The sequence below is a fragment of the Elaeis guineensis genome, chromosome 14 (genome assembly GCF_000442705.2).
Source record: "Elaeis guineensis isolate ETL-2024a chromosome 14, EG11, whole genome shotgun sequence".
NCBI lineage: Eukaryota > Viridiplantae > Streptophyta > Magnoliopsida > Arecales > Arecaceae > Elaeis > Elaeis guineensis.
Window position 1 is genome coordinate 65,220,414 of NC_026006.2, and position 21,310 is coordinate 65,241,723.

Sequence of the window (21,310 nt, forward strand, 5' to 3'; positions counted from 1 at the left end):
TTTGTCTTCCCTCTGGGTTTCCGGGATTTTAGATCGGTGGGCTTTTCTTTATTGTTCTTTTTGTCTTAATATACACCGCCAAGGATTCGCACCTGTTCTATTGCTGATTTTGTCCTGCCTGTTATTTATATTTGAACTGTGGTAAGGGAATCATTTGTGCATCCATGAAGGTAATTGTCCTTTACATCCATGGTTTTAACAAGCTACGTCAGTCTTCAGTGGTGGTTTATGGTGAGACCGACAGGAAACTCGTCTTCCATGGACAAGGATGGCCTGAAATCATGTGAAGCTTCGTACCGATTGATTAGCGTTTTGTCTTACCTGTTAACTTATCTAAGCAGGTCGTTGTAGTGTGGGCCTATGCATGTGCTTGTGGTACAGATTATATGTAATATGTTGCTGCTGGCACGTTACCATCGGATTGTGGGATCTTTGGGCAATCCAGACAGCACTTGAGAAGTGCCATGGCTCCTACGTCGTTTCGGGGGCGGCGGCTTCGGTCATCACTGCTTCCTCCTGCGCTGTTTGGCCTAGTCGACCTCCCCATCCCTCTGCATCCTCAATTCTCTCGCTCGCTACCGAGCCCTTCGTCCCCCACTCCATCAGAAATCCATTTATCCCCTTCTTGCACCCCTAGACCCAGGAAATCTTTGGCAGTTTTCATTAGTCAACGGACAATTCGCCGGTGTCTTGTGACTGATCAATTTCGGTGGGTCGACCGTCTGGGCCTTATTAGGTCCGGATGTGTTGGGCCCTCCCTAATGAGGATGTAAAAAAACAAGAAAAACTCGATGAAGCCGCCTACCCTAAATAGCGAGGCCAATTCTTGTTGTTCTTCAGCCGACCACCGCCTTCTTCCCCATGATCTCCGGCGTTGGCGAATCGAGGGCTGTCAGCTTCGGCACTGGTTAGCATCAGCACTGGCTACAACGAACATTTCCACTCTCTCGTCCTGGCCGTCTTTCTTCCCCGGCTCCAGCGAGAGGCCAAAACATACGCCCCTCTCTCTCCGCGTTTATGTAAGTCCCCCAGGGGCCTCTTTCAATATATAATATCGGCACAATTAAATTCATGATCTTAGTTTCATTTTTTGGCATGGTTTTTGATTGTCCTGAACTTCCCTTCTGGGTCCGCAAAGAAAAATTCTCGTGCAACACTGTTAATTTCTTAGATTTAATGTGCAATCGATATGTGAAGTAATCTTAGCCATGTGTGCCTTATATTTTTGACAGTCCATTCCAATGATCTAAATTTGGTTATCTAATGCTTTATCTGTTCTTTGTAATGTCGAATTTAAGCATCGGTCCACATTGTGTAAATAGTTGAAAGAAAGATGGCTTTAGCTGGAGTTTTGCGGAACGGCATTCGCCCCTTGCCAGTTCGATGTTTCCTACGGCTTTCACTCCCACTATCTGGAAAGGTATTCACTCCTTTCCCTGTTGCTCCTACCGGCGGAATTCGCCCAACATTTTTCTCCGATGTGCACCGGGGTTTGTCTTTGGAAAGATTTTTTTCGACTTGTACAGCAGGTGCAGTTTTTAGCAGCTTGACTGATTACCGGTTCCCGAAGAGAAGGCCGGGAACAAAGCCTCGACGGAAAAGAAGCGGCCTCAGACCTCCAGGTCTGGATTTAAATCCTCTCGCCTGTTTAATTACCTTTTCTCTTAAGCTGTGCCTTTAGCCTTCTCTGCAAGGCATGTTATTTTTTTAAAATTTAGTAATTTTGAAAAAAAAAAATGAAAATTGGATGGGACTATTGGTGGAGTCAGGTTTGACCGGAACTGAATACAAAAAATTTCTCATTGAATGTTTATATGGGAAGAAACTGCATGTGCTGACCATGATTCATAGTTTCATATGATGACAAGTTTGTTTAATTTAATTCTGCTTGATCACCAAACCGTCATACTGTAGTCCGATTTGAAGCCTATTCTAGACATGATGATTACTAATCATACACTTCGAAGTGGTCAACGCTCTGACAATTTTGTTTTGATATATAGTCTTCGTTTGACAACATAATTTAATTTACAAGTATTGGAAGGCACTCATTTGCAGAGGTTCAACCTGAAAATATAATGAAAGACGAAATAGTTCAGATAGCTGGGATAAGGTTGTTTATTATTTATATTAATGTTGGTGTTATCTGAATACCTCTTTATGTATATCCTAAAAATGCTGATACTTTCCACAACTTGTTCGTCGCTGTTCTGGGAACTCTGAAAGTGAGGTATCTTCCTTCACTTTATCTTGAGATGCTTTGTGCTCTACCGAGCATCTGGTATGATGGCATCTGGGTTAGATAATGGGTATGCTTTATACCGATTGTCCTAAGTGATAGAATACTTCTTTTTATCATTAGTCTAGCTTCATAGATTTAAACTCAAACTCCTTGCTCTTTTCTTCTTGGATTTAGAAGAATCAATACCTTCAGAATATCTCACATACCTATGTATTTATAAATAATTTAATTACATTTTTAGAAGTCTCTCGTTGTACTTCTTTCAAGGGCTGGTTAAGCATATGGTTATAATTACTCGAATTGTGAACCGAGGTTAATTTATTTTTCAGGTCTAGCCTGGTAAAAGTCTTTTCTGAATGTGGGAAAAGTCTTCTTTTTCACTATTATCATCGTTGGGAAATTTCTCTGATTTTCATTCACGTTTTAGGCCATCACTGGTTTCCACTAAATCATAACTCTTATAACTAATTTTATTACAATATGTTACATGCTATCCTTTTAGACTCTGAAAATTTGTTTCTTTTCTGCTTTTGCATACATATAGTAATGCTGTGATGAAAATTGCAGGCCCTTATGCTTGGGTTCAGTATGTTCCCGGAGAACCAATACCTAGAAGTCGACCCAATGAAGGAAGCATTCAGGGAAGGAAGCAAAAGAAGCGCATCAAGCAAAGGAAGGCATTTATACTGGTAATATGTGCAAATAATTTCATTTTGTGGATTTTATTCATTTGTGATAGGGAGTAGTATTCATCTAGATTCCTTGATTGATTGATTATTGTTGATTATATCGTCACCTTGTCTACCACAATACCATCAATTGTCATTTTCCATTAGGATTAAAATTAGTTATGCTTTCAAACACCTGCAATTGCTGCTAAACAATTTTCACTTTAAGGGTCTGTAACATCTGTTCTTTTGTGGGTAAAAAAATTTATCTGGGAATATATATTTTCTAGGTAAATATTTTTCAGGCATTATTTAGGTAGAAAAAGAATTACCATATTCTTTTACTCATGGAAAAGTGGCTTCGAAATCTATTACCCATGTTCTTTTGCATTACTATTTTTTTAGTAAGTTGCTAAAATTTATTCATATTTTTCATAATACTCTTTATGTTTTTTAAGTTTGAAGAAAGTGGATGACCGAGTTATTGGGCATTGAATGATGAAGACATTAGAAATGAGAATGGGACATTTTAGGAATAAAATTAAATACTTACTTTATTGACTGATGAGAAAATGATTTAGCCACCTCTAGGTGGGTAAGTTTTTTTTCCATTTTATAGGTAAATGTTATCCATGAAAAGTAACTTATCTATCTTGAAAATGTGAGAACATTGGATAAGTTGGTTAATGAAAAAATTGACTAACCTTTCCATGATATTTACCTACAAAAGAACAAGCCTTAAACTATCTCAGCAGTTCTTGTATCTGGTCGATGTTCCATTTGTCCGACTTTGTGCATTTTGTGGTCTCTTTTTTTTTCCTTGCATAGTTGCATATCCTGTTGAGTTTTGAATGCCAACATGCAAATGATGATGTCTTTTCTGAATCTATCTAGTAAAATCAAGACAATCTTATTTATACTTTGTTTTATTCAAAGTATCAAGCTATTGAAGATTGCTAATATTTTATTTACTTACAAAATGAGATATCCTTATGAAATTGTTAATTTCGTTATGGATACCTTTAATAATTAAATCCTTATATTATTCACATTCTTAATTTTTTGTTAGATATAATTATTATAATGGTGTTTTTAAGTGTGTTGTAAGGTTGGCCAGTGGACTTGGTGAATCATCCATTTATTATGAAATAGCAAAAGTTGCAACAAGTTGAATGTGTCAGGTCAATTTTTCTCATATCTGTGGAACTTTAGGAGAAAAAAATGGAAAGAAACTTACTGCTTTGTATGAATCATTTTTTTTGTTCTCGGTTTGCACAAAGTCATTCTTGGATCTATCATAGTCATTGGAATATGTCTCAGCACAATTTAGGCATCTGTGACAATGAAGAACTCTCCAACCAGAGCATATATACCTACCTAAACTAGCAAACTTTTCTCCATGACTGAGGAAAGAAAGGAAGCATATTTTATAGCAATCGAGAAGAAAATAAGAAGATAAACTATTAGAGTTTATAGAAGGTGTAAATCATGAAAATGTTTGCATGTATTCTTATTTTGATTTTTTGGTATATTTCTTGGGATGTGTTATTTCTAAACCCAGAGGAATATTCTCCTCTCAGTAAATTTGGCGTGTCATTGGACTTCTCATGTGGTATGTCATTGAAGTTTTTGTCCATATGAGATGGTCCGTTTGGGCCATATGACATTACATATGCTTCTATATATGACGTTGTTAGTCACTAACTCATTGAATGTGCTTTATGGGAATGGAATGGACTCTTCATCCAATGCCCTAAGGTGCAGCTAAAAATGGTTTACAGTATTTGATAGGCCGAGATTTGCTGACTAATTAGATAAATCATTTTCTTGTTGAATAAAATGTTGCTTTCAGTTGATATTAAGCCCAAGTTTAAAGTCATACTCAGCTTCCTATGAGTTGCTATTGAAAGAGTGATTGCATATGTTAACTGTTATTCCTGTATCTCCTTGGCTTTTGAAAGTATACTGCCTTACCTGGTTAAATATATGCATGCTGATCCTTTTTTTTTTTTTTGGTCCATTAGATAAATCATTCATGTGTAAATTCCTGTTTGCTAGTGTAATAAGGATGATGAACATATATCATCTAATCTCTTAACTGATTCAACTGCTTTTTGGTATTTGTGTATGAATAGTCTGAGAAAAAGAAACGCAAAGCTCAGTGGGCAGAGGCTAGGAAGAAGAGGGACATGAAGAGGATTGGGAGGAAGATGGCTGCAGTGGCAAGGGAGAAGGCTTGGGCTCAAAGGTTGATAGAATTGCTGCAGCTTGAAGAAGCAAAAAGGCCAATGGCTGGATAACAACTTGGTGTGACCATAGATATTACATGGTGCAGCACCAGTGGGCTATGTTCAGCTGACTTTCATTGACGACACTATTTATAATTTGTGCATCGCAATGTGGATGTCCCTCTATGTTTCATATGACATGCACATGAGATCTGTTACTTTTTATCTCTACATTCAGGGTTCTTGATGAACTGTTTTAGATGCCATTATGCATTTAGATCATAAAAATGCTTTCACTGATTGATCATGTCTTGATCCGGTCTCTATGTGGTAGTGATAGCTGAAAACTTACAACGCAGGCTTCTTTAAAATTGTGCCACTTGCTGATATGTGAGAAAATCACTTCTGGACTCTAGTATACTTGCTAACCTATGCATTTTCTAGATCAAATTATATCTTTTTTTTAAGTTGCTATATTATCATAATATTTGTGAAACTCATGAACTGGAAGCCCAGATGCCTATTTGTGCTGTTAACTATTGCCATTTGCATCCATTGTAGGTTGGATCTGCCCCTTTTTTTGGGGGTTAACTGCGGTAGTTTTGGTATTGGTATTCTAGTACTGATAGAATATCTTTTTTGCAGCCTTTGGAGCCTGACTTTGATAAGAGAGGTGCTCGTCAGGTTGGTATTTCTGTTGAATGTTTGAAGATTCTGCAGTATTCTCAGAAGTTGTGGGCGAGCAAGTGTTGATTATGATACTCTGGTGTAGGTTAGATTACATTTTTCACATTTCCAAGAATAAGGGGAGTGAGAGAAGGAGCTCTTTGTCTATCCGCCTGCTAAATGGAAACCTAACGTTTCCTCGTGTAGTTTCACAATATTGGCAATTGGATGTTTGAGAGCGAAATTTTGCAGTTCTTTGGTTATTACACAGTGAGACAACTGTACTCCATTCTTTTGTGAAGACTGAAGAAATCTCACGGGGGAATTATAAGTAACATGCTGTGAAGAAAGCAGGGTTTTTCTTGGTTTTTTTTTTTTTTAATAAATTGATAGCTAAGCGGAATGGGTGGCAATTCTTCGATAAGCTTTCGGAGTCCATGTAATTTAATGGCAAATCTTACTTGATGCAGTTCATCTCTCATGTAATAACACTGATATTAAGATGGTAAAAGAGATGCGAAGCATTGACTTATCCCAGCATCGCTGGACGGAAGGATGTTCTCAGCTTATGGACATATTGATGGATATAAAAGATAATAGAATTTCATCAAAAAGGCTCATACACAACTGCGTTTGTACCTCTTCAGTAGTCTCCAACCACAATTGTGCCCATTCCTCAGCATGGAAGCAAGCATCCAATCTTTTGTCGATATGGAATCTATTCTCAGCATTCATTCTCCACAACTAGAGAGGATCCCTGCTCTCAACCATCTCTATCCGATGTAGATGCTATGTTAATGAGTGACGCAACCTGTCACCTTCGTTGCGCAGAGCCCTGGACAAACAAATCATTCCCCTCCAAAACCCTCCCTCACCATGCATCCCAATGAAGCTCCTAGCACTCCTCCTTTCCTTCCTTTATACACAACCAAATTATACAGCCTAAAGAAACTCACTACCTTCATGATCACAGAGAGCAGAGAGAGGCGAAGGATGGAGCTAGCTAATAGAGCTGTTCCCTTCTGTCACGCCACCACCTCCACCTGCAACGAAAGAAAAGTTTCCAGTAAACTTTGAATTGATTCAAATGTCAACAAATAAGAATATAGGAAGAAGTACCAGTAGTAGTCCCAGCGGGGTCGGATTTTGGACATGCGGTTCTCGCCATAGGGGTACTCGGATTCGGCACGGCGGGCATTGCGGAAGGCGCAGCAGCCGATGGCGTAGATGGCGATGAGGAAGACGAGGACGACGACGTTGAGGACGGAAAGCTTGTGCCAGTCCCGCCTGACCTGCTCCAGAACGCCGGCCTTGCACGAGTCGCACCCGTAGCACAGCACGCTCGCATCGTTGTTCCACCGGTAGCAGTCCTCGTCCTGCGCCGCCATCGCTGTCCCCGCGCTGTACGTGCACGACGTCGGTGGCTTGCAGCACCCGGACTGCATGTACCCAAATGCAATGCAAACAGTAGAACAACATAAATACTGTCGATCCAACTCTCTCTCTCTCTCTCTCTCTCTCTCTCAAATTGGAGCATGCTATTCTCCAAACGAGGCATGTTTCACACCGGCGAGCTCAATCATGGCCAGCTCAAAAGAAACGCAAGGAAACTTACAATTTTCTTTCTTTCCTGTTTTTTTTACTTTCCTCTGTTCCTATTAATTGTTGAGAACAGAGCAAAGCTACAGCTAACTCAAACATAGCTGGATTACTGACATCTGCCTTGATAATTCAAGAGTGAGATTAAAATAGGTAGAGAAATGTTCACAATTACACAACAGTATTGTATTCAAGCAATTGCTATTATAGCTCCTTGTAACTCTAGCTTCATGTAACTCCTATCACTTGACCTCTAGAATTATTTTTAAAACAAGGACCGGAGGAGATTTCTAGCAACTTAGGCCACATGCTGCTATGTTCAAGTCCAAGAAATTAGATGGTATCAAAAGATAACACTGAAACCACCAAGCGATTTATAAAAAAATAGGACCGATCACCACGCATCATCTCAATAATAGAGAGAGGCTAGGAACTGGTTCGGGACAAATAAGAGATTGGGCCCATCATCGATAGGCGTTTTTACCTGGATCGGGGTGAGGTCCCTTTGGAGGTAGTCCAAGGGAGTCCAGAGCGCGATCTTGGCGCAGGCCTTGGAGCCCACGACGCATGCCCTCGCCGCCCTCCAGTACCGGTCCTCCGTGATCCGCCGCCGGAGCCACCCGGAGTAGTCCTCCAGGTGGTATTCCCGGTACACCCGGCCGGGCACCTCTTCCCCGCCGCCGCCGCCGGCGACGGCGAACCCGAACACCGTGAGCCCGAGCAGCGCGGCGATGAGGAGGAGCATCACCAGGAGGTAGAGCCACAGCGCCCACGCCACGTTGAAGCACGCCCCCACGAACCCCGTCAGCGACACCAAGAGAACCACGAAACCCAGCACCAGCAGCGGCGTCTGCAGCGACGACTCGCACGTCGCCGAGCTCCGCGCCAGCCACAGCCCCCCGCCGATGAGCGGGATCGACGCCAGCAGCGTCAAAAGGTTCAGGTATCCGATCACCGTGTTGCTGAATCGGTACACGGCCATCTCAACTCCTCCTCTTTCTCTCTCTAGATTGGTTGGTATTATTCTTGCTTCTTTGCTTGCTTTCTTTCTTGGACCGCTGGGTCTGTGGGTGTGAGTGGCGATTACTTTCCCCTTCTTTTTCTTTCTTTATATATATATATATATATATTTTGATTATGGAGATTGGACAACTTTTGGTAATATGGTTTTGTCTTTTAAAGTTTTGTAGGGTGTAATGATGCTTCCCTTTTCCTGGTCCAGAGCATTTTGAACAGGATTTCAAATTTTTGAGTGCCTTGTGCAGGTATTTTTTTTTCCTTACATGTTAAGAAAGAATGGAGGGAGAGGTTGTTCTCTGCCTTTTACTTTATGGATTCTTAGTGGAGATTCTTATTATTGTTTAGTGTATATAATGATGGTTTTGGGGGGATAAGATGAGAGACTCAGCAGCATGCTTTGGATAACAATGAGCACTTTACTGTTTTAGGAGGGAGTCAAGTGTTCAAAAGAATCTGAACATGAAGTGACCTGTACTTGACAGGGGTCCATTTCTGGGTGTCCAGTACCTTGTGCCAACTAGTGTGTCGGGGCTTTTTCTGTTTTTGGACCAAGAGAATCTACTGTAAGCTTCTTAGACTATTCACAAGTTATGGAATCATCTTCCACACTCAAAGATCATGGAAGTTCGCAAAAGACTGTCCTTGATTGGTAAGGTAGCTCACTTCTGTTGGGCTTTTTTTCAAATTTTAAATCTTGCTGAATCTGTTCCTTATAAAATTGTCAGAACGGTTTATGGATCTTTAAATCGTAATATCGAGGCACAGAATTCTCATGATTTGTCATATCTTAATTTCTTGTAATATATGATTGCTCAGGCAAATTGGTACATTTTTATTATAACATGAATTCTATCCAAATCCATCCGTCATTTTGTTTGCAAGTCTTGTGATCGATTTAGAGTATTTAAGATTTGTTGAAAGATTACTTTTCTTTTAACCCCAAAGAGATCAATTTTCTTTTATTTTCTTTTTAACCAATGCCTTGTTCTTGCCTGATTTTTCTGATGACCGATATTTTTCTCATATTAGTCCATGTATTGCCCTTAATGTTGACAGTCTGGTTCATAAAATGCAAGTTTTTTGGCTGGAAAACAGGATATTTCGGATCATCTCTTTTCAGAATATTGAAATATGTTCTTTTTTTTGATACTCCTAAGGAGATTAAAAGCAGAATCATTCTCAAATAAAGAAAAAAAAAATCACTTCTGAAGAATTGATTATGGAGCTGTATGAATTAAAAAAACAATTATGCACAGTATCAATGTAGATGGCCTTTCTGACAACTCTTCAACTATCAGCTGCAATCTGTTTCATGCAGAAAACAGGCGCGTCTCAGGATAAGTCAACACCTTGAAGGAACAAAATTTAAGATGATTGAAAACCTTTAGTCGGTAGACTCACTGTCTGTGAAAGGGTTCGGCAATAATGCTTGCTTGTAAGAGTAATGGTAAGGGCACATTTCTTTGTTTTCCTCTGACCATATCCCCTATCAGAAAATGTGTTAGGTTGGAAAAATTAAATCATAGGACATATAAGCATGGGAAAATTATATGAACAAAAAGCTATTATAAATATTACAGTACAAAAGAATGAAAATGATAGTGCAGCTTATTTTGTTTGTTATGTGTGCTTCCTTCTGATTACCATATACTTCTCACAAAAGAAATTGTGTGCTAATTTCTTAGCATAATCACACTTATAGGCACCATACCGCATAATATGCATAAAGGTACCTTATATCTTTAGGAGGCCCCATTCACAAAACATTCTGCTTGTCAAATACGATGCAGCAAAAGAAGACAGTTACATCATCTTCATCTTTAAGATAAGCTTCACTTATTCACTCCTAGATAAGCTTAGGTGGGAAGCTTCTAACAAGTGCGATCCTATGCCATCATATAACTTGTGACAATCATATAACAATCTAAATTATTCCAACCATCAACAAGAATCTATTAATGCATTATAACAATGATAAACATGATACTTTATACTTGGGTAGGAATGCATGTCTGAAATGGGTACTGCTTTCACCGGACAATAAAAAGCAAATTGGTTATGGCTTTGTAACCAATTCTAGACACATGAACATGGGGGAGGGCCAGTGGCCCCTGGGTTTATTTTCCATCTCTTCTGGATTTTCAAGGCAGAGGAATGAAAAGATACCGGTCCCAAGGGACGTCAATCCAAAATCTTAAGCAGCTCATTTAATACCTCTCAATAGTAAATGTTCCACTGTACTTTTTTTTTTTTTCCCTGAGAATAATCATTTGTCCTTTTAACTAAATCAACGGTTAACTTACCTCAAAAGACTAGGATAACAAATTTGCAATGTCAAGCTTGTAAAGAAAGTTCAACGAAGTATAATTGCAGATAGAAGGAATGATATTAGATAGGCCATCTTAACATGTTCTTGCAATTCTTAAGTTCCAAAATTAATGCTTAATGAGAACCTCTTCTTTTAACCTTTTCTTTCTGCTGTCAAAGACAAAGCCTAAGTAGTTTCATGGATATTCTGAGAAAACAAAACAGAACTAACAGTCTATCTCCATCAAGGCTGTGGGTTTATTCCCTTGGCAAGAGGTAACTCAATGAGTAAGAGCCTCTTTGGAGAGCCAACCAGCTCAGCTGGCCTTCCAAAATACATGACTGACGTGGACATAGAATAAAGTGAAAAAAAAACAAGTCTTCTTTTTAAACTTATTAGCATATGGTTGAAGTTTAAATGATAAGAATATAAAAATGCTCACCACAAAGCACCTAGTACCAAGCAAAGACCAACAAATCAACAAGAATAAAGTGGAAACCATCTTACTAATTCAATTTGAATACTAAAACCATAAGTGAGTTTAGAATTGTAATGCATCATTGAATAGTTATAGAGTACCGACAAAATCCTCTTGGCCTTAGGCAATCATGATCTTCTAGAAGGATCCTGTTCATAAACTAAGAACAGGTGCATTCAGATCTATCAAGTTTATTTGCAACAAAAGCCAAATCCAAAACAAAATAGCATATGCACACGAATCAATCAATCTATGTCATAGATGCAAATTGCAAATTTACACTTTTGGTTGAAGCTGCAAACACACCACAGGCACACACGCGCATGCGCACACACATGTACAATACAACCATACATGCTAAACAATATAATCAATGCCACAGTTACAAGTATAATCTTCTGCATAGTTGGTCCCTTCTGAAGTCCCTTGGCTAAGCACTCTGTAAAAGTGAGGTAGAAGATATCTTGCTAATAAGCAACATAATAATTGGCAAACCCAGCTAGTGTAAGAGGACAAGTAGCAATATAAGGTGTTATGAATTAGTAAAGCATGTTAAGAGGAAAAAATATGGAGTTATCAAGAAATGCTTCTAAAAGAGCTCATTTCTCAAAGGCATATGATGCTCCCTTGCAGAACAAGTAGTATGTGTTCTATGAATCATTTAGCATGATTTCATCCTGCCAGCAGGTCCATGAACGAGAAAATCAGAGTGATACAAAGTTCTCAGTAGACTATACTACCTAGTTTACTTTCCTAAATTGGCATGCAGAATGATATTCAACCAGCTAGATGGAGAAGCTACATCTAGCATCACATCTTTGTGTGAGCTATAGCTCCTTAAAAAGTTCGGTGAGACAGAAAAAAATTCAAACTTGATTTGTTGTTGCATCTTCCCCAAAAACATTGGAATTGAAATTGAAATTGCCACCTAACATGTGATAGAACAGAAGATCAAAATAGAAGTCATGGAGCATAAGAATTCTTATTCTAAGCAAAAGAGTCTTCAGATGGATCAGGTGCTGGCTTTCCATCGGTAGGTTCCTCCTTACCAGAGCCATCTTTCAGTTCAGTGTATTAATGTCCATATCCTTGACAGGTGCTTCCTCTGTTTCATCTATTGGACCAGAATATTCCAAACGGCTATCTTTATTCGAATCACATCTTATTAACTCTTCTCCATCATCGGGTTCAGGATCCTCTTCCTCCGGTAAGGAAAGGTCAAACTTATTAACTTTACAGGAATCAGCATTTGGTTGGTCATTTGATGGTCCATAAGCCTTACAAAGATCACTCCACAAGGATTCTGCAGAATTAACTTGCTGTCGTCCCATATAATGTTTGAGCTCACTCTGAAGCCCATGAAATGGCTGTCAAGTAGAAACAGGAAATACTTGGATAATTTAGATCCAAGATATGCATTATATGGAGGTTATCAGGAATCAGAAAGAATTATAAGGTTGACACAAAGCATACAACTGGGCATTGGTGAAATTCAATTAAACGGAGAAGCTGATAAAGTGCTCTGGAAGTGGTCAACAAATAATAAATTCACGGTCAAGAATGCATATTTCTTCTTCTCCAATGGAGGAGTTTACTCTCAGTTTGCCAAGATCAATCGGAAGCTGCCACTACCAGAAAAAATCAAAATCTTCAATTGGCTGGCGTTTCACAACAAAATTCTGACAGCGGACAATTTACACAAAAGAAATTGGCCTACACCAACGGTGTGTTGTTGCACATGTGGATGTATGGAGGAAACAGCGACTCACATCTTTATAGAGTGCATTTTTGCTACATTGGTATGGAAACATTTTACAAACACTTGGCAAATGCCATTGTCAGAGTGTACCGTGGAAGGTTTATGGAATCAGTAGAGATAAAGAATTCCAACGGTAGAGAGAAGAGCGACATGGGATTGTATTGTATCAGTGGTAATGTGGAGTCTTTGGATAGAAAGAAACCAACGAATTTTTAATGCGGAAGCAAGAGCCCCTGTTAAAATTGTGGAGGCAGTTAACTTTCTGCTAAAGGAATGGACATTGCAGGAAACTAATAACAACAACAGGTCAACCAGCTTCCAAGTGGGAAACATTACAAGTCAACAGGACAACTCGATGCAAGGGATAGTGCCACATCAAACGGTGCTTTTAAACGAGAAAGATGACTGAACCAGCAGCTGAAATCCAGATGAAGCAGGGCTAGATAGGTTCAGACAGAGGGTTGACACGGTTTCTTCTCAGAATTCGGCAAAGACAGCACTAATTAGGATGTGCAGGTTTCTGAGTTCTCACCGAGTTTTTGCAGGAATTTTGGAAGACAGTTATCAGATTTCATTGCTTTCAGACTTCAGATTTCAGAAACAAATCCAGGATAGAAACAGATTTCCAAATATTATAGTTTGCTACTTTTGAAGTCATTCTTCAGTGTTCTATTTTCTGCAGAAATTGTTGTAGTGTTCAGCTTTCTGAATTTTTTCTGATGGTGCTGTATTTCAGTTGATTTTTCAAATATTTACAGTTTCCTTCCTCCTTCACTTAGCCATCTCGGCTATGGTTTCTATATTTTGTATACTCTCTTTTCATTCAAATAAAAACAGGATGGTTTATCCTCCCTTTTCATCAAAAAAAAAAAAAAAAAGATATGCATTATATGAAGGCAAACAAATGCTTTGGAGATCATTCAAGAAGAGGCACTGAACCTGGGCATGGCACTCCAAGGCGAGGCGGAAGAATACAGCTGTAACAAAATAATTCCCCACGGACTCCGCCAGCTTTATCTGAGTGAGCCAAAATAAGGAGGGGCGGCAAACTGCATAAAATTACCGGAGAATACGCAAGGAACCAAGTGGATGAAGGAATGAGTTGAGATCAGGATCTATTGGCCGGTTGGAGGAGTGGTAAAGACCTGCATTGGTGGTTCCTTTGAAGTTCTGATTCATTCGCCGTCTTTTGATGTGGTGTTTGCTGCTGTTCGGCGTTTGCCTGATTGATGCTTTATATCCCAATTAGGATCGATTCACGGGTTATACGAGTGTGACACGTCTGCGATATTTATTTTTCGTGATAAAAATGTGCTGCTACTTGCTGGAAATTTAGTGCAATAATTTCTACATAAAAGGTTGCAAGAGATTCAAGATTTCATTAGAGAAAAAGGGCGTGAAATAATAATTAGCAGGGGATGGGGGTTGGATGGACATCCATGGCGTTCAGGACAGGGTGGATCCAATCCCCGTCATCAATTCATCCTTTCACATCCATCATCATGCCAAAAATTGATAATAGATGAATATTTCATAGGTACTCTTTTAACAGAGGATATCAACCTTGTGTCGTGTGAACAAAACCACCACAACTGCGACAAGTCTAGAATTATATCTAGCATTAAATCGATTTAAAGAATTTATTTATAATACACATACTTCATAAGTGATTGTCGTTCCAACTTAGTATAAAGTATTTTTACAAAATCTGCAAGAAAAAAAAAATATAATATTTAAATTTTATAGAGAATGTTGTGGTGTAGAGAGTGCTTCTTTAGTCCCACATCGGTTAGAGCCAGGAAAGAGTATGGCATATATAGATTAAAATCTTCTCTTCCATGTGAGGCGTCTTTTTAAAGATAAAATCGTAAGATTCTAAATGATCAAGATCCACTGAAGTCCAAAGATGGTCATGACCCACTTTGAATTTGGAATTAATCTAGGCATGCCGTTTGATGTGGCTAGTTCAAACTTTCCATAAACCAACAGAACTTATCTATAATATTTATGATCCATAGAGGGTTTTATATGACAATGCGTTAACGCGTATCCGATCTTATGAACTAGTCCAGCCGGTAGGCTGCATGCGAGGACCAGATAAAACTGAGCACAAGTTTTTTTTTTTTTTTTTCAAAATTTTATACCCTAACCAGAGTTAGTATTGCAATAGAGTTTTTTTTAGCGCTCTGTCACCAATTTGCCTGCAAGCATCCACTTTCCTGAAGCCATGTAAACGGCGAGCTTAATGGCTTTGTCGAAGTACAGTAATGGGCATCAGACTTCTCCTCTCTCTCTTCTTTTTATTGCAATTAAACTGCTTCACAAAGCATGCAGCGCAGTCAACCCCAGCTTAAATTAAATTCTGCGAAGGTATTTTCCGCCAAGAGCAAGATGGTACGATTGGTTCATATTATCAAATTTAGTACTGTACTACAGTGAAAATAAGCCAGGTATAGAATCATGAATCGTTGCCCTAAAGAATCTTCTTAATGGCAACGAATCATGGTCTTAAAAAGTCTTCACCATGGCAATGGATTGGTGCATGGACCCGATACAATAAATTCAGGTTGATAAACATGATTACTTATAATGCATTGCAAAATGAAATGGATTTTTATCTGGTCTAGTGCAGCATGATAGTTAAAAGACATGGAATGACATTCTAATTGATGACTTTTAAGATTTTAGTCATCTAATCATGAGATCCTCTACAAAAAGAATATAGAATTCATACTTGCCAACAATGCTATAGCTATGAGGAGGACATTCTGTGAACTCCAATAACCAATTGAAAGACAAGTAGACCTTCATTAATTCTTAGCTGATAAATACAGAAGTATGCACAGTTGCATTAGCCTCCTTGTCTTTTGTTATTGTCCAGCTACAGAAATATGCACAGTTGCACTAGACTCCTCATTCCTTGTTATTGTCCAGACTTTCTTGACATACTTATAAAAATGGCTGCTAAAAATACAAATATGCTGGAAGATACTATATGGAAATTAAACAATAAATTGAAGGCTGATAAAAGATGATATAAATTTCACCAAGCACCAAAGGTGGGCACTTGGTGGAAATGAATGTTCATGCTGCTTTGAAGCTTCTGTTGTCCTCCTGCTTCAATTGATTGCTTCTTAGGTTTCAGCTGGCATGGGCCTGTTTTGTAAGAAATGTTTGAACAGTACAAGAGCTTGTCGAGGGCGATGGAGAGGAACCTCATGGCCTGCTCCTCTGACAGTCACAAAGGTCAGGCCCTTGTAAACTTGAGTCCATCCACCGACCTAGTACATAGCAAAGGGAAAGGAGATAAAAGGTATTGGTCAAATATCTGAAAAATGGACGTCTGTAGCTTAATCAATAGCATGGCAACATCTGACAAGTAGATTGTTAGACTCACCATTCCTTGGTCATACCAAGCATACCAGCTGATGACAGTTGAAAGGTTGAGAGCATCGATTGAATATCTTGTCGCAGTCAGGGGTACTACAGAATCAGTGTCTCCACTGCCAAACAGATGCAATTGCAATTTAAGAGAAAAACAGGACTCAAAATGGCAGTGGTCAACAAGAAATAAAATAAATATGAAAAATTATGGTACAATCTTCCAGGTTCTTTCTCACCGAGGACAGACCATCTGACGTATCTCCTATTTGTTTAAATTTTCATGCTATTAGTTGTATTAGTTGCTTCAGATTTTCATGCTATTGCTTGCTTTATTTGTTATTTGCAATTTTAGGTTCCATTTGCATACTCATTATCTAATTATGCAATCTCCTGATAAATTTATGTAAATGCAGCTTATGGAATACTAATGTATGCCGGGATTAAATTAACTTATATTGATGTACTTGAAAGGTTTTTTAAGATTTGCAAAACAACTAAGACCAAAAGATTTTGTCCATAATGGGCAAATATTTCTTATATTGACCAATCGGTTTTCTTTTTCCTTTTGGCAAAAAAGAACTAGGATCAGCGGAAGCTCCAATAAATAGAAATGTGACAGTGGGATAAAATCCATAACTCTTGTATCTACACAAGAAACTTTACCAACTTGGTCAGTTGGGATCCTCAAGTTTTGTTTGTTATGCATCCATTTTTCTAGCTATTCATAATATTATTTCCTGAACTTGTTTTTTTATGTACTATTAGTCTCTGTTTACATCTTAATCCTGTTATCAACAAATCCTCAGAAAAAAATGGGTAACTACTTGTATTTTACTGTCACATGCAGAAAGGTGGAATTGTATGTATTGAGAGACTGACTTCATATTATATTTATGTGTCATTTCCATATTTTCTGAAACACCTTTTTCTTTTAAATATTTTTCTTCATTTTCTTCCTGTTCCAAAATTTTGTTAATTTATAACTAATCCAAGCTTTAAATCTGTGTTTTCAGTGTACTGAATTCTTGGGCATTGTGCTTCATGAGAACAGGTACTTTCAGTGCCAATGATTAATATTAAACTTGTAAATATTAGATAGAAGCATTGACATCTCCATGTACTCAACGAGTTCCATTCCTTTTGAATCAAAAGCATGGGTTACTCTTTCTAGGTAGAATACATCAGTACCATATCCCACAAGGTTTGATTCTTCTAACAGGGAACACTACAGCAGAAGATTATCTATTAGTCTCATCCTCAGCAAAAAGCTAATGCAGTCCAATTTAGATGAAATTTAACACAACTCAGAAACAGTTCCTCCTCATCCAGCCTATATAAAAACCTTATTAAGGGCGGCTCCTTAGCAAAATTTCATATGAACAGCTGTAGATTGCTTTGAAAATCCTGAGGCATGACTTGCCCCATCCATCCAACTTGAGGAATCTGTTTCCAAATTAACCTATCTGTATGTGTATACCTGTATATGTATGTATGAATGAGAACAAAAGGTACCTGAACACCCATATCCTTAGGCCAGCTGCAATAAGTTCACGATATATAGGAAGCATGGATCTAGGAGAATCTGTCCAGTATTTCCCAACAATATTGCTGCCATATGGTCAACAGGAAAGAAAACGTACAGCTTAGTAAAGAAAGCTTCTTGAATTCATGAAGTACTGAAAGAAAAGTTAAATTCAATTATATCTAACAAACCTGCATGTATCCCAAGGATAAGGTATACCGGTAACATTGGCATGGAGTGCCTTCTGCACCTCAGGACGGTTATAGTACACATTGGCATAATTTTCAGTACAGGGATCATAAGCTCTGGACATCCAAGGCTGAGTTTGAATAACATATTATAAGATGTAGGCCAAAATTGAAGTGAAATAAAATGTTTGTCATCTTAAACAACTCAAATTGACTCAGACCGAAGTCAAATGGTATGCTGAAAGGCATAGCTTTGAGCATTTTTACTCTTTTTTTGTGTGTGTGTGTGTGTGTCTGTGTCAAAGGAATCACAAGATCAATAAAACTTGGTAGCCAAATTCATTTTTTTCTCCTGATAGGTTGGCCATATTGATGTCGCCTAGTGACATAGTATCACACGGCAAAGGAATGGGAAAATTTTAATGAGAAACAAACGAAAATGGGTTAAAGAAACTCCTCAGAAAGTGCTTAAGGTTAAAAAGAAATGGGGACCAAAGTGCTCACATAATGACCCCTTAATTTGCGCTTAAGAGTAGTAGCGTCATTGCAAGGCCTTGTGTAGATACTGTACGGGTCGATGTTTCCCATCTCGTTAGAAGCAGCTTCAAGAACCTTCATACAATCTGCTGAAGGGTGTTGTGAGGATTGAAGGTCACAGATGACCCTCAGATCACGATAAGTGTCATCAGATATCAGGCCATGGGTCCACCAATACTCAAAGGTGCCAACAAAATCATGGTAATCATCAGTAACACCATTACCAACCTTCATCCATGATCCAAAATAATGAAATTGTCAAAACTGATTGCAAGAAGCAGCAGAAGCAGGTGGATAAATTAGCGTAAGGTTTCCAAAGTTTACCAGGAACCCCTTGAAATTAATGATGGGATTCTGAAAGCCCTTGTTCTTCCTATACACTATTTGAGATAATTGAGGAACGTAGTGCCCTGAAAGAGAAATTAGATAGAGATAAGCAAGAATGCATGGCTTTAAATGAAGCAAAAAAGACTAGGTCAAGGCATTTGTCAGTGACAGAACACCTGCGTAGCTTTCTCCAGTGATGTAGAAATCCCGATATTTGTATTGGGGGAACCTCTCAAACCAATTCACAAGAAAATTGTATGCATCCATAGCTGCAAAGAAAAGTAAAAGCTTTAACTAATGACCTCAGAATCATTCTTTCAATGTACACAAGAAGGAATGTCAAACCTGTTCTCTGGTCTCCAGCAGTGTAAAGATCCGACGAGGTATTGGAATAGGAGAAGCCCACACCAGCCGGGGACTCCAAGAAGAGCAAATTGGCCACTGCCGACACCCCATCGAATCAGAAAAACCCAAAAAGGAGAGATTTTTTTTTACACGAATTCAGACCACACATACGCATAAAAATCACATCTTTCAGAAATTTACCACTGTTCCAAGCATACGGATTCAGGAAGAGGGTCTTTCCATCCGGGTGGATGCGGAAGGGACCGAGCTCCTCCGAAGCACCGTAGGCTACAGAAGAGCAACCCGGCCCGCCATTGAGCCAGAGGATGAGTGGCGCAGGCTGGGCGGCCGGCGGCGCCTCGATTAACCAATAGAACAGCGCCCGGCCGGCGCTGGCATTCACCGTAACATAGCCAGAGTACTGGGAGAATCCCACGGGGGGCTGGCCTGGTAGCCAGGTGATCCGGTCACTCGCCTGGCTAGCCGCCAAACCACCGACCACCCCATAATTCAGCACCAAAGCCAATGATAAGAAGAAGCATAAAGAAACAGTGGAGGAGACGAGGGAGGAGGGCAACAAGTACAAGGAAAAGCCCCCCATTGGCCCTTTTGCCTCCCTCCGATCCGCCAACTCTCCGACTCCCGAGGACTGTTGATCCTCCTAAAAGGGGAGGAAGAAGAAGAGACGAGGCCAGTAGGGCCCATAGAAGGCAGTCGGCAATTCGAGTGGAAACACGAACACAAGATGCAATCAGTGATCCACAGAATTTTTACTTAGCCGCAGTAAGAAGAGTAGTGGCGTAGATTTTCTTCTATCCTTCTTCTTCTTCTTCTTCTTCTTCTTGTTTTTTTTTTTTTTTTTTCCTTTAAAAGGCCAGGAGCACATGGGGCTGGGCATTGACTGAGGAGTGGGTGGACGTAGAACAATGATAAGAAGAACGATGAAAAAAATGAAAGCAGAGGAAGGAGAGCGACGTGGGTGGGAATGGTATAATGGAGCGGTTGAGAATAGGAACAAAGGAGGCGGCTTTTGGAGAGCTTGAGAATGGAAAAAAATATGGGTGACGTTAAACAGCATTTGGATCTCGTGGTCCCGCGTTGGTTGATGGGGGGGGGGGGGGGGGGAATAATAATGCGTAGGGTGAGGTTAACATACGGTCAAACTTGATTGCGTTGCGGTGCCGGCCTGAGTTGGCGTGGCGTGAGTGGCGGGGGATGACGGAATTTTTTCGGCGTTTGAACGAGTTTTTAATATTTCAAGTCCGGAGTCAATGTCTTGTTGGAGCCTATTGATCACCAGCTCATCTACATGCATTGAGTTCCCCCATTTCACCTGCCATGCAGAGGGGGGGGGGGGGGAGAAAGCCTTGCACCTGGATATAGAATTGCTGTCATGCATGTGCCCAAAAATTTTAGGCAGGCTGGCTACGTTTGTTGGAGGGTTTTTTATAAGGTTTCAGCATCTCATGGAATCAAAAATATTTGAATAACTAAAAAATATCGCTAGAAAAGTTAATTGCACTCGGCGGATACTGCGTATTCTTGTTATTACCTTTGAATTGATACCATCAAGTGTGCCATTGATTGCGGCATTTTACATTGAAGTTTTGGAGTTGGCATAGTTTTGCTCTTATGTTATTTTCGCATTTTGACTATTCTAATTTTGAGGTAATATGTACTGTGGTTTGATTGCTGGATCATCCAATACCAATTCATTATTCGACACAAGTTGCATATGATTTTCATCAACCATTAGATCAACATCTTCTTCGGCACTCAGTATCATGAGCAAGAAAGTCAAAAAAAAAAACTCTTGCAATAATAAAATATTTTATAAATAGGAGCAACTTGGAGCTTTTTTACTTTCTTTATTTTGTGTGGACCAAAAAGTTTCAGGGTAGATAAATATATTTCATTTTTTTGAACCTTTGACCTTACAATGCTCTAACATAAAGTAAATTTTGCATTAAAAATTTCTCAAGATCATTGATTTTCCAAGAAAAGATCAGATTTATTTACCTTTTGGTAGAATGCTATAT

The 21,310-nt window shown here is 39.2% G+C and overlaps 3 protein-coding genes and 1 long non-coding RNA gene across 21 annotated transcripts; 2 read left to right on the forward strand and 2 right to left on the reverse strand.

Moving 5' to 3' along the window:
• The first annotated feature begins 114 nt into the window (after window positions 1–114).
• On the forward strand, window positions 115–6,336 carry LOC105057082 (uncharacterized). Of its 5 annotated transcripts, none has more exons than XR_003802464.2 (6): window positions 115–1,019; window positions 1,323–1,622; window positions 2,810–2,931; window positions 5,046–5,239; window positions 5,784–5,822; window positions 5,911–6,336. XR_003802464.2 is itself a non-coding variant. In XM_010939534.4 (6 exons), exons 2-4 carry the CDS (start codon window positions 1,334–1,336, stop codon window positions 5,208–5,210), a joined length of 576 nt encoding a protein of 191 aa, XP_010937836.1. In that variant the 5' UTR covers window positions 115–1,019; window positions 1,323–1,333; the 3' UTR covers window positions 5,211–5,217; window positions 5,784–5,822; window positions 5,911–6,336. The 5 variants fall into 5 exon arrangements, 4 of the variants coding, with proteins under 4 accessions (XP_010937836.1, XP_010937835.1, XP_029123948.1 ...); XM_010939534.4 differs by having other exon boundaries at window positions 5,046–5,217; XM_010939533.4 differs by having other exon boundaries at window positions 1,299–1,622; window positions 5,046–5,217; window positions 5,784–6,336.
• Window positions 6,337–6,387: 51 nt separating this feature from the next.
• On the reverse strand, window positions 6,388–8,505 carry LOC105057081 (tetraspanin-6). The gene is made up of 3 exons (XM_010939531.4): window positions 7,888–8,505; window positions 6,924–7,243; window positions 6,388–6,847 (listed from the first exon to the last, which is right to left on the reverse strand). Exons 1-3 carry the CDS (start codon window positions 8,383–8,385, stop codon window positions 6,808–6,810), a joined length of 858 nt encoding a protein of 285 aa, XP_010937833.2. The 5' UTR covers window positions 8,386–8,505; the 3' UTR covers window positions 6,388–6,807.
• On the forward strand, window positions 8,163–13,742 carry LOC105057080 (uncharacterized). Of its 14 annotated transcripts, XR_012136877.1 has the most exons (6): window positions 8,163–8,346; window positions 8,586–8,668; window positions 8,906–9,072; window positions 9,742–12,058; window positions 12,157–12,242; window positions 12,306–13,742. It is a non-coding gene; the product is annotated as an uncharacterized lncRNA (long non-coding RNA). The 14 variants fall into 14 exon arrangements; XR_012136873.1 differs by having other exon boundaries at window positions 9,722–9,870; window positions 11,894–13,742; XR_012136874.1 differs by having other exon boundaries at window positions 9,722–9,870; window positions 11,897–13,742.
• Window positions 13,743–15,964: 2,222 nt separating this feature from the next.
• Window positions 15,965–20,071, reverse strand: LOC105057079 (serine carboxypeptidase-like 27). Its single transcript, XM_010939530.4, has 9 exons — window positions 19,473–20,071; window positions 19,272–19,367; window positions 19,103–19,195; window positions 18,924–19,009; window positions 18,567–18,827; window positions 18,066–18,193; window positions 17,865–17,960; window positions 16,366–16,471; window positions 15,965–16,249 (listed from the first exon to the last, which is right to left on the reverse strand). Exons 1-9 carry the CDS (start codon window positions 19,870–19,872, stop codon window positions 16,103–16,105), a joined length of 1,413 nt encoding a protein of 470 aa, XP_010937832.1. The 5' UTR covers window positions 19,873–20,071; the 3' UTR covers window positions 15,965–16,102.
• Between the last annotated feature and the right edge of the window lie 1,239 nt (window positions 20,072–21,310).